We start from the raw sequence: 13778 nt of genomic DNA on the forward strand, positions 1-13778 counted from the left end.
TCTTCAACGGCCTTCTTCTTGGCATCCTCAATGCCCTGAGAAAAGATCTTAGTCCTCTCCCTAATATCCTCCTGAAGGTATTCGACCTGATGCTGCAAGTCCAACCTCAGGTCCACCATGTGCTTCACCACCACTCTCAGGGCCTCGGTGTCTCTCTGAGACCTCGCCAACCTGGCCTGTGCAGTGCGGGAAGCCTCTTCGGCAGCTCGTGCCTGCCTCGAGCTCCTTTCTGCTTGGGCCGCTAAAGCATGGATGGAGGAGTTCACCTGCCAAAAAGAAAAATAACGACAATGTTAAAAGAGTAATAGCGAGAAAGGTAATGATAAGGAGCCCGACAAGAAGTCGCTGACTTACCACCATGGCATAAGAGGCAACATGCCCGACTACGTGGTTCAAAGGAAGATCGGCCCATGCCGTGATCTTCTCAGGGTAAACGGCCTCCTTACTTTTTTGAAGAGCGTGGTTCAGTGACAGCACGCTCCTGAACTCGCCTTGGCCTCCTGAGCCTGAAGGCCCAACCCGGGTATAAGCAGCCTCGGCGTAAGAGGCCCTTGTCGCTTCTTGTATTGGAAGGGCCATCTCGGGCTCCCTGGGCGGGTCCATTGGCGGAGAGCTCGGTATCTCGGGCTCCGCCTCTTGGGGCAGTTTGGCACGAGCCCGTTTAGCAACTCGCTTCTTCCTCTTCATGACATGAAACAGGTTCCCACCGCGAGTCTTTTCTGTGTACATCACACCTGCAAAAAGAGTTCGGCATCAGGAAAACAAAAGAATGGAAAGCAAAACAAAGGCAAGGCTCTGAGCAAGGAACCTACCCGAACTCACGCCGGCATGGATGAGCTTGGCCTCCGTCAAATAATGGTGGCATTTTATCCCGAGCCGGGCCCAGTCCCGGAGGCCCTTCCCCATCTCCCTATCTAGCGTAACACCGGGGTCAGGGGCAGCCCACCCCCACCCAGTTTGGAATGGCCACCTTGTTGCACTTCGTACCCCGAAATAGTCTTGTTTCCACACCGGGATCTTGTTGGGAAGATCGTGTAAAGCTTGAACCCCGGGCGAGGAGACAGGTAGTACGCCCGCCTACACCCGGGGAGGGGACCCGCTTGCTTCTTAAGCATGAGAATAGAAGAGAATCTCTAGGTCTAAAGGCAGAATGTGTTCGAAAAAGAGGGAGATAGTCCCAACCAAATTGCAGATATAATTCGGGTGGAGATGACCGATGGTGACACTGAAATGGTTCATAACCTCGACGATAAGAGGGTGAAAAGGTAGGCGCAGCCCGGCGACGAGCTGCTCTCAGAATATCACGATCTCATAAGGACCACGTTCTCAAGGGAAGTCGTCCAAGGGTATAAAGTAAGTATACTCCCCGGACAGGTTGAACTGGGTGATAAGGGAGTAAAGCCCCTCAGGCGTCATGGTTGAGGACCCAAACTTGTCTAACGCCCGACCTCGACGGGAGGAGGACACCAAACTACCTGAGGCAACTTGGCCTACGGGTTCGAACTCTTCCTCGAGCTCTCCCTCGAGCTCTACCTCGGGCTCACTAAGGCTGTCGGGGGATGCAGCTCGGTTTGTGGAACCTGCACCTGACCCCCTCAAGAAGCTGTCTAAGTTGTCCGAGCTAGACATCGGGAGGAAAGGAAAACCAGGAAGAAAGTACTGACTCACTCGGAAAAAGCTAACGGACTACGAAAGGTTGACGCGAGCTAAAACTTGGATGCGAGCTCAAGAAGCGAACACAGGAGAATGGCGATGGAAAGCTACTAGGGGTCCCCCACTATTTATACCCACAGTCATCGAAAACCGACGGCTCTGATCGAGGCAAATCCAACGGCTCATGATCAAGCTGATTGCATGCCTCCTAAGACTGAGACGTGACTGGCTGCACATCTTTGGAAACCGAAGCAGCGCCAGCGCACGTCTCCCAGCATTGAAGGCAGCAGTGGCACATTTTTTGAAATTGAAATAACGCCTGCTGTCATGTCTCCCAGCATTTAAAGATGGATTGATGCGTTTTCTGACTTTTTGGCGCTCGAGGAATCCAAAAATCTCCTAACGTATGCACACTTCACGCCATCAGTCAACTAGTTTGAAGTACAGGTCAAATCCACCCGTTACCTCGTGAACTCCCCGCACTAGGGCAAGACCCTTAGCGCAAGGAGTGGGGGGCAATTGATGGAGGAAGATTTGGCCCGACCTCTTGGCCACCCAACATGTGGAAGCAACCGAGGGTGACCTGGCAGGAGCGACAACTCAGCACGACAGTGCGCTCAAGACACGAGCTCCGAGAGGAGGAACCAGCGGTCTGAGCTCCCCAAAAGGAGCCCAAACTCTCCCTTTGACCTCGAGCCTTACGAGGAGTGCAAAAGGCAACAACCTGAACTGGCCCACCCCAGGGCAGTTCGGGCCATACTTCTATCTGAACTCAAGACTTCACCTTGCACACCACTCCGGCACTTCGTCTCCAGGCCGTCGAACTGAGCAACCATACCTGACACCAAAGGAGTCCGTATCCTGAGGCGGCGCACCTGACTAACTTAGGATCTGAAGCTTGACAGCCGCACTTCAACGGCCACCTGCCACTGCCACCTCCAGTTACAGAGACAGCTCCGACAAAGAGAGCAGTGGTGGTTGTCTGCCCCAGCAGAGGTGATGACACCCGAACTGGCAGAAGTGCAGAGGTAATGATACCCAACCTGACAGGAGCTTGGGAGTGAGTGCGCGAATTATAAAATGCCCTCTTCCCCCCAAGAATGGAGGTACGTGATAACTTTGTGCCATCTGATTTTTTTATCTTGCATTTGAGAAAATACTAACTTGAGCTTCGGAGCACTCTCACCGGGTTCCTCCTTGGAGACTACTCGCTTTCTTCCCCATTTCAGGCACCTTTTGCTCTAATCAGAGGCAAGATTGTTGACAGCTAGGTCCGACCGGATTGCGTTCCATCACTTATTTATATATATATATATATATGTTGTGCTAGCACATGGGCCATGGGTGACACAGCCCATTCAGTTGTGTAATACTAGCCCAGTTCGGCCTGTAGACCTAAAACCCTATGGCCATACTAGGCTATTGGTAGCACGACCTGATTTACAGCTCTAAACTAATTATCCGTTAATGTAAGTCTAAGTGTAACTACACTGATGGTTTTGGCAATTGTTTGACATCATTGTTGTTTCTTGGAGCAACAACACCACATCAGCACCACATCAAAAAAAGTGGTGCTCTAGAAAACAGGCATTTGTTTGGAACCGTTTTTCCATAAAAAATGGTGCTCCAAGCCATGCCTCGAAAATCGGGAAGCCATGGCTTGGAGCAATGCTAAATTTGGCATTTCCTGGATGCTACAGCTCATTGTTGCCAACAGGGCAGTGATGTGGCACTAGATAATGGGTACCAGTGCTAAAAACGTTTCTTGGAGAAATGTTACCAAACAGAAAAAATTGATGTTGCTCCAGGAAATGTCCTACCTGACAATAACGATTCCAAACAAAAATAAAACGGTGCTCCAAGCCACACATCAGCAACAACTGCAGCATCAATGCCAAACATATACTTGGTCTATCGGTATAGGTATTGTTTTATTTTTTTTTCCTCACAAGTCATAACCTAAAATAAATATTTCAACACTTGTCATAATTAATAATATAAAAGCTAAATGCTCAACAAATAAAATACACAACATTTACACATTATTTGCAAAATTTACATAATACTATAACTTTGTAAACTCTTTGATTATGAGAAATATATACACTAGTGGGAGAAGAATTTCCTCAGGAAAACACAGACTTTTTTATGTTTCCTATAGACAATTAGTATTAATGAGTAATCAAAATAATATACAACATCATATTAAAATAATATTCTAAAAAATAGTTTTTAATTTGGTTGTTTGGCTTTGATTTGATAATAGAGCGGAATGATCAAAATATACAATTGATTAAGCTCAATTTGTAAAGAATGAATACAGAAACCTTACAACTTATGCAGCCTGATAAATCAGGCCATTTATCCTTTAGGACCTGAACATAATTCTTTTTTTATTTTTTTTGAAATTTATTAAATAATCATTTCAATTTTAAAGAATCAAATGGGGAAATTTTGAAAAATAATTGCTGTCCAAATTTTGACAGGGCTGTCATTAGAGCTCTCCCCACGTGACGCATGAATAGGTTCACATAGAATTCTTGATGCTGGATGTGATGATAGGTGAACTAACGCAAGGAGAGCTCTCTTGACAGTCCAGACTATCAAATGTGGAAAACCAAAATATATATTTGAAAATTCCATTCCATTTCCACTATTGCATTTTAAACATTGTCCACAAAGTGGCATATATATATATATATATATATAATATTATTAAAAGAAGAAAGAGGGGGAGGTGAAGGGTCCTCTAATCAGAGAGTTCATACCCACCTTTTCCTCTCCTTTTTCATACATGTGCATATTTATTTTTAAATTAAATTATTAAAAACATAACAAATCAAAATTAAAATTTTTGTGAGTCTTTGGCATCTCTCATAAAATTTATATTTACTCTTTAAACGTCTCTTAATCCTTTTTGGTTCTCCGAAATGAAGTAGGGGTGTAAATTAAGTAGATGAATTGGGTTAGGTTAAGGGCCAACCTAAATGTGAACTCTAACTTGAACCCAAACTAATTTATAAACCCAAATTTTCCCACCGGCATGAGTCAATCTTCTTCTTATATAAAAAATCTAAAGAAGTCATTGCTCCTTTCTAGAGGTTGTCATGTTTTTTTTTTTTATTAATTTAATTTAATGTAGATTTGTTTCATGGATTGTTCTGGTTCTATAATAAAATGCAATAATAATGAAACTAATGTGAGCTTTTTGAAATTGTTTTTTAACTTGATTATTTATCTCATGTTAAGAACATTTATTTGACTTTATATATAAGGCTATAGAGTGGGGGTATCCCATCCCTCAAACCCATGTCTTTGTTACAAGTAGCTAGATAACCTATCAACTAAGCCACCATCTATTGGTTCTCATGCTAAAGAGTTGATTTATTCATCTCATAATATGTAAGATATATACAAAGGAAAGTTTGAAGCTCAATGACTAAAAATGAAAGAACTTAACATGAGCCTTTGCTTATCTTCATGAGTTCAATTTTGAAATTGTTTTTTAACTTGGTTATTGATCACATTTTTTTTGGCTTTATAGGGATACATAATGTGGGGAGGGGTAGCCCATCCCCAAATCCAGGTCTCTACTACAATTACCTAGATAACCTATCAATCTAGCCACTATTGGTTATCATGCTCCGTAGTTGATTTATATGCTAAAAGGAAAGTTTGAAGCTCAATTACTAAAAATAAAAAAAAAATTATTTTTTCTACTATTCTATATCTAAAAACTTTGGTGTATCCCTATTACTTCATTCTTTTCCCTTAAAACGTACATTTTTAAATAACATCACTTGCATCAAATGGGTTACTGCAAATATTAAATATGAGAAGAATAGATTAAATGAGCTACTTTGAATACCATCTTGACCGGTGAGATGACTCACAATGTGCAATATATATATATATATATATATATATATATATATATATATGCATATTAAAAGTAAAAGGGATGGCATAACATCTCTCCTCAACTTCATTGATGATGGGAGCTAGACACAAAGGGGTGAAGAGCGAGGAAAGGGCTCAATACTACTTTTACATGCAGACAAAGGGATATGGATTTCCATGCTACCATGCTCTCTTAATGTGATTTACATCCCTTTACAATGAGGGCCTGTTAGTTTTTTTTTTTTTTTTGGATTTTGAGAGAGGGGAAGTTGGTCAATGGGATTTAAGTGGTATCTATTTTTTAGGTGGGTAAGTAACTTTCTCACCTTGGGGGGAGGGGAGATTGCCAATAGTTGGATAAGGTAAAATTACCCCTTTTAATAATAGCTTTTTATGGCTAAAATGATCATTGTCTTATTTACCTGGATAATAAAAGAACATGAATAAATGCATCTACCAGAGTAAGTATTTCCCAGGAAACACTTACCTATGTAAGTGCGTTTACCTGAATAAGTAACATTCAGAAAAGCAAACGGGGCCTGAGAGAAAAAAAGGTGGCATTAGTATCTAGAACAAAGCCAAAAAATGATGAAAGTATTTTCCTTGTTGGCCAAGTTGCATGTGCATCATATACGTAATTCCTTGTGTAAATTATGCATTTAGATGTTTGTTTCATTTACTTCTCTACTTATGTGGTCACATGACTCCGTTGGTTTGATAAAGGCGAGATAAATTAATACAAAATGAAGTAAAGAAACAAAAGAAAAGAAAATAAAATATTAGGATAAATGTTTACCAAAGTTCCTTTAACAAGAAAAAGTATAAGTTTTACCTCCATATATATAATATATATTTTTGAATTAACAAAAATTCTACCCTATTCATTAACATTAAATACAGTTTTACTTATTACCAAAAAAATACAGTTTTACTTTACCAGATAAACTTTTTTTATATTATTTTAATTATTTTTTCCTGAAACCATTTTTATTTTTTTACTTCTATCTGAAGTTTGCAACTTTAAGATGTATAAAAAGGGGCTTTTTTATTCATATATTATGCAATAAGGTACCAATGGGTAAAAGGAGACTTTTAAAATGTTTTAAATGCGTAATAACACTTTTTTTTGTCGTCAAATAAACCAAATAAAAACTTCATTGAAGGATATTTCTGAAAATATTTACATCCAGGCCTTAAGGGGGTAGTTGATATTGCAGATTTATTGCCTCCTTGCAGACTTTATAAGCTAGCCTGTGAAACTGATTGAAAGTTGGTGGGTGGAATATAAATCACGTAACCCCAAAATACATGGGATAGTAACACTTTCACTCCCTAAAACTGATGGAAAGTTGGTGGATGGGTGGGATATAAGTCACCAAGCCCCAAAATACATGGGGTAGTAACCCTTTCACTCCATAAAACTGATGGAAAGTTGGTGGATGGGTGGGATATAAGTCACCAAGCCCCAAAATACATGGGGTAGTAACCCTTTCACTCCATAAAACTGATGGAAAGTTGGTGGATGGGTGGAATACAAGCCACCTAACCCAAAAATACATGGGTAAGTAAAACCCTAACGCTCTGTTTGATTTCAAGGAAAAAGTAGAAAAAGAAAGAGAAATATAGGAAAATCTATACAAGATTTATAAAAATTTCCCTACTTTTTCCTTTTAAACCAAATACAGCCTAAAGAGAGCTATCAAAAGTAAATCCCTAAGGAAGGTCTTATTATTTAATAGAAAGTGAAAGCACGTCTAACAAGAAGTCCTGTATATTATGATGGATGGTGTAGAATTGTAGATTGAGCACAGGATCTCTCCACTAGGCATAAATTGATGGGGTTCTCTTTAAGGACTTCTTTTCTTTTCTTCATATTAACCACTCGGATAATCCCAAATTAAGGGGAAACTTTACTTTAAATAAGAAATTAATAGAGCCCCATCATTATTATCAATGTTGGAATCCAAGACAACCTTCTTGATTTATGCTTCAATCCGACATAGACCACCCTTAGATATCGGATCATCTCATTGATTGGTATAAGAGAGTACTCACACTGACATTTTAACTAACCTGATCAAGAAACCTTATCCTTTTAAAAGAATGTGAATATATATATATATATATATATATATATATAGGAAAAAATGCTGAAATAAATTATTTGTTTTAAAACTTATCCCTTTAAAAGTAAATAAAAAAAAAGCAAGAAACAAACGAAGAAGATCTTTTCTAGAACACTTTGTCTCAACATTTAGGAGAGAAAAAGATCCTTTGATTAAAATAGCTAGGAAATCATTCTTTGGATATCTCTTCAAATCAAACCCTAAACCCATCTTCCTCCAAACTCATATTTAGCTTACATATATAGATAGCTAATTAAGTTGTGTTTGGTACAATTATTTGGTTCCACATGAAACATTTTGGACTGGTAAATACAAATTGGCATACAATTGTTGTTTGAACTTTGAAGCTGTTTATAATTGAAACACACATGTCGAGGCTATTTGTAGAAACCTGAAATTGATGTTTTCTTGCTCTATAGAGGTGAAGTCTATCATTTTATCTGGAATGACACTCAGATGTGATGTGACAATATCATCATGGTATCAAATACAATTTTAGTTTTCAAAATTAGACTGGACTGGACGGTCCAATTGGAAAATGGGGAATCAGTCAATTGACCAGTTCCCTTTCTCCCCAAAACCAGATATTTGTAAAAAAACATTGATTTGATCAGTAAACTGCTGACCCTAGCAGTTGAACTGTTCAACGATTTTGATCATTTTTTATATTTTTTAATGTTTTATTTTTTATTAGAACAAGCCAATCATTCGGTTCAAACAATTGAACCATTCAATCTGGGAACCAGATCCCTGATCAGTTCATTCTCCAAGTCGGTTTTAAAAACCTTGTTCAAAAGTGCTATTTAGTTTAGGTTTAGACCATAGGAGCATCCAATCACCTCTTCACCATCCACCATTGGGTCCTGCAAATGCATATTGATCATTGTAGTTTGGATAGTAATTTGGCTGTAATTACAAGGGAAGAGACCAATATAAGTTTAGTTCATTTGGTCACTGATCCTGGTATAGGGTTTGTACTTTATATGATGGAAAATGTTATACATGTATCAAAACTCTGTACACACTTTGCTAGTATGGGAATGCACAAATTTTATAAACGTGCTTTTCATCTTCATTTTATAAAGGTCTATCAATACTGTATATCGGTCCAACCCACAAAATTTCAGGCCTAATGTGGGCTAAGCCCATGCTAGTTTGAATAGCTCCAGACCTGGAAAATTGCGGCCTGGGCCAGGCTTCTTCGAGGCCCAATATTAGGTGTGATCATTTTTAGTAAGAGAAGGCTGAGTCAATACTCAATACACAGTTCTCCAAAATGTGATAGGATTCTTAGGAAGCAAAAACTCTGTATATAGTATATAGACCTGTTCATGGGACGGGTGGCCCGACGGGCTGGCCCAGCCCGGCTCAGCCCCCAGACGGGTTTGAACATGTTTATAGGCCCACGGGCTTAAACTCAGGCCAAAAAGCCTGGCCCGTAATAAATTCGAGCCAGGCTCGGATTTTGTCAAAATAGTCCGGCTTGAGCCCAGCTCGGCCTGACCTAAAATTAGACTTAAAATGGGTTATGTGATTATGTCCATTTGAATAATTTTTTTTTTTATTTAAGAATGTAAAACTGTGTTTTAAAATGTAAAAGAAAAAGAAAAAAAACATATTGCAGGCCCATTGTTCGTTTAAATAGGAAAAAAAAACCATCTGAATTTTTAATTCTAATTTGAATAGGGAAAATTGTAATTTTTTTTATTAGATCGAGCTTTGGGCTCGGGCTTGGGGTTCGGGCTTTTTATCAAGGCTGGGCCCGTTGGTCGGGTCGGGCTTGGGCTCGGGCTCGGGCCTAGCGTATTTCCATTAATGATGAGTAAAAGTCCGACCCGAGCCCGGCCCGGCCCGGCCCATGAACAGGTCTAATAGTATATAGTATATACTTTGCAAGTAAGAAATCCAATTGTACATTAGGCTGTGTTTGGTAATGCAAATAAATTTGCACTGATGTAAAATAATGGCAGTGCAAATGATTTGAGTGTAAATTCTGACTTATTTTTGTTTCAAATTTTAGCCTATTTTGTTTGGTTGAAGTATAAATGAAGTAAATTAAGGCATGAAATAAAATAAAGTAAAATTGAAAACAAAATTAAACCAGAGTTTGCATTTTTTACATTTGCATTCCCATGTGTTTGTACTAGTGCAAATAAAATCCACAGCAACCAAACACAGTAAAATAACATATAAATTCAAAATCATTATAGGTTTCACATATGAACAAACACTAATGGGAGCATGAACTACGATCCACCGTCCATCATTGAGCTAATAACATTATTAACAGAACATTGGGCCCTTGTCCCAGATTTACCTACAGATTTCTGATTGTAGAAAATGCATTATTTAGAGTCTATTTATGTATATTATTTCAGTTATTTTATAAAATCCTAATCACCTAAGGGATGTTTAGAACTGTGGCCGTTTTTCAAAAAAAATGGTGCCTTGTCGGATCTACATAGGTATTTCAACAAACAACCATGTATCTCATTGTTTGGTTCAGTTGATTATTAAAAACTCAGGCATGCCTCGAAAATCGGGACCCCACCGATGCATGAAACGTTAAATTTGGCGTTTCATGCATCGGTGAACCGTTTCCCCCAACGTTTGACTGATATGTATCCTATGTGGTGCTTACCTGCCAATACATACATAAAAAACGATGATGAAAATTACCTTACCAAATAGCATAATATTGCTCACTGCTTACGTGACAGAAACATTTTTTTTTATAAAAAATGGATCTTAAAAGCATGAATGTTTTTTCTTAAAAATCAGTCCGAAAAAACACCCACTTCCATACACCATGATAGGCGTCCATCTAAACAGTCGAGCATCGTCATATCAAATTTAATGAACGTGTATCCATATCAAATTAAATTATCAATATGTCAAAATTATATTTTGGGCCAAATTAATGGATAAGAGAATTGGGCAGGGGCCGAGACTCATCCATCTACTCCGTGGCAATGGAGCTAGGGGTGTAAATCGAACGGATTTGAATCGGATATGGCCATATTCAAATTCGATTCTAATTAAATACATGGTTATTCGAATTAAATATATGGCTATTCAAATTCGATTCAATGTGGCGGAACTTAAAAATGGTAAATCGATTTGCTCCTTTGTTAAACGAAATGCCAGAATAAAACTTATATAGACTCTTAGCTTCTTTTGTTAAACGAGATCTGTATTCTTTAGTGTAAAGTTTGGAGCCTACAAATGTTAATGAAGTGAGATTTGAAGTGGAATAAAAAGAGAACTTAGGGTATGTTTGTTTGTTGAGAAAATTAGCCTGGGAAAGGTTGGGATGAGAAAAGAAAAATATATTTCTCAGTTAGTCATACTGTGTTTGTTTGTTGAGAAAACTTTTGTGAGAAAATCTGTTTTTTAATGTTTGTTTTATGAGAAAATTTATATAAAAAAATCATTATGGAAAACTGTTCGATCAATTATAAACATACATGTAATCCATTTATAATGATGACATGGCATGGGTTAGAAAACTTGCATCCCCAAAAGTATGAGACATGTCAATAAACTTGCCACGTGGCAAGTTTTTGGATACATGTTCTACATGTATTTGACAAAAATGTTTGCATCCCCAAACCTTATTCATATCTTTGGAATTCAATGCTCAACCAAACTACTAATCAAACATACAATGAAGCAATCTGATTGCAGTCTATGCCAAGTGGGGTTTCTCAAGGATAAAGGGATTTGGTTGAGGTTGGGTTGGAGTAATTGGGCTTTACAGTGTTTGTCTCCTATGTCCCACTTAAAATCATCAAATTCTTTATCCTCAGTGGAAAAGCTTGGGATAACCTGCTTGAAAACAAGATTGCCTTCATTATCAAGAATGACTATGGAAAAGAGGAAAGAGAAGCCCAATGGGCCCTTGAACAGAGGACTTTTACATAGTCTTCAACCTCCAGAAACCACTAACCTCTTCATTGACAAGAGCAGATACAGGGAGCTACTCTCTGAGAATGCTAAGCAGGCCAAGAGACGAGCTGATGTTGCAAGGTTTCAGGAGCGGCATACACTCAAAGGGCTAGACATTGATACGATTTAACAGCATTATACAGTCTAATTAAGCAGAAGCAACTTGGTAGGCAGAGGTAATTTGGACAATTGAAATTTTGCAAAATGTATAAATGACGTTTACATGGAATTACATATAGGTCATGCCAAGGAAAAGAAATATTCTGTCATGCTTTTCCTTGAATCTGAGTTATATAGTGAAGTTATGTTTGCTTTAACTGCTATAAGAATGAATTTATATAAAGTGCTTCTTCTGCACTTCCTTAATTATGAAAATTCTGGTTCATATGCAGCATGAAATATTGAAATTGGAAAACCATATTTTCTCCTCTATGACTGTTGCTAAGGCTGTTATTAGGACATGTGAGATTGGATTTTTATATCTTACATTTTAAATGATGGCATTGTTAGGCAAAATTGCTATTTTACATATTCGTTTAGTATTGCTTATTTGATAAAAAGACAAAAAAGTGTCTTTTAATTAGAAAACAAGCTATAGCAGAAATGTCATTTTACATATTTCTTTATTTAATGCTTATTTATACTTACTACTATTAAAAGTGTCAATGTTGGTGTGTAACTTTTGTTTGATTAAATTACCTTAATTTTTTAATTTGGTCATTGTCTAATTTTAACAATTTAAATGTAATTTGAAAAACCATTTTTCTCCTTATTCAAATCCTCTCATTTTTTCTGAAAAAAAAAATCCCTTTCATTAAGTCTCAAATTTAAAGTATTAACTGCCATTAACATTCATTGAATCATTTTTTCTTTACTAGAATTACCCTATTTTTGAATTTGGTCCCTCTTTAATTGTGAAGGCACAAACTAATATATTTCTCCTCATTTAATTCCCCTATCATTAAGTTTTATCTTAGTATATTAACTCCCATTCTTTTGTTGGATCCTATATTTAAGATGTTATTTTCAAAAAATAAAAACAAATAAATTCTATCAATTAGAGCTACATCTAATATTTTTAACGATATAGAGTACATGTTTTTTTTTTTTAATTTACCTAAAAATTGAATCGTTTTTCCATCATTGTGGTTAGTAAGTAATTCAACCATCCGGGTTAGGTTGGATAAAAATCACTTTTCTCCTCATTCAAATCATTTTCATTAAGTCTCATGTTTAAAGTATTAACTCCCATTAACATTCACTAATCCTTTTCTTGACTAAAATACTTGATTTTTTGAATTTGGTCCCTCTCTAATTGTGAGGGCACAAAACATAATTTGAACTACTACATTTCTCCTCATTTAATTAATTCCTTGTCATAAATTCGTATCTTAGGGTATCAACTCCCATTTTTTCATCTTAGTGGCGAGAAAGCAATTCAACCATCTGGGCTAGGTCGGCTAATCCATGATGTCATAATTAAAAAAATTAAAATATAAATATAGAAAAATTGGACACATCTTTAATGTTATATATATATATATATATAATATTAAAAAAATAAGTGTGACAAATAATAATTATTCTTATTGATGTTGGAATGAAGTATAAGTTTAAAACCAATCCAAAATAAAAATTATTTTTATGGTGGTGGGTCAACAATTTAACCTTTTGAGTCAAATGCGTCAACCCTTGATATCATAATTAAATAAAAAATGAAAAATATAGAAAACACAAAAGGATTATGTAATGATACAAAAAATTGTAAATAACATTTAGGCACTTATCTTATATTTTAAATTAATCATACTAAAGAAAAATAAGTGTGATAAATAATAATTTCTTTGTTGATATTGGAAATAAAATATAAAATTTAAAATCAACCCATAAATAAAATTGTTTTCTTGGTAGCGGTTCCACAAGTCAACCTTTGGGTCATGTGTATCAGCCATTGATTTAATAATTAAATATTAAGAATTGAAAAAATATAAAAATATAAAAAATATGACAAAGATAGAAACTCTATAGAAAACACTTAGACACATCTCTAATATCATATATTAGTCATATTAAAAAATATATACAAGAAACAATAATTGTTTTTAACTTTTGATTGATGACATAAATAAAAATACAAAAATCAAAGCTAAC

General features: G+C 36.8%; 1 protein-coding gene across 1 annotated transcript; it reads left to right on the forward strand.

Annotated features, from left to right (window-relative positions):
* The first annotated feature begins 11346 nt into the window (after positions 1–11346).
* On the forward strand, positions 11347–11757 carry LOC148861156 (uncharacterized). The gene has a single exon (XM_088985012.1). It carries the CDS (start codon positions 11347–11349, stop codon positions 11755–11757), a length of 411 nt encoding a protein of 136 aa, XP_088841138.1.
* Positions 11758–13778: the final 2021 nt, after the last annotated feature.

Source organism: Nelumbo lutea, chromosome 4, assembly GCF_056320005.1.
Source record: "Nelumbo lutea isolate HS-2025 chromosome 4, American lotus-T2T, whole genome shotgun sequence".
NCBI lineage: Eukaryota > Viridiplantae > Streptophyta > Magnoliopsida > Proteales > Nelumbonaceae > Nelumbo > Nelumbo lutea.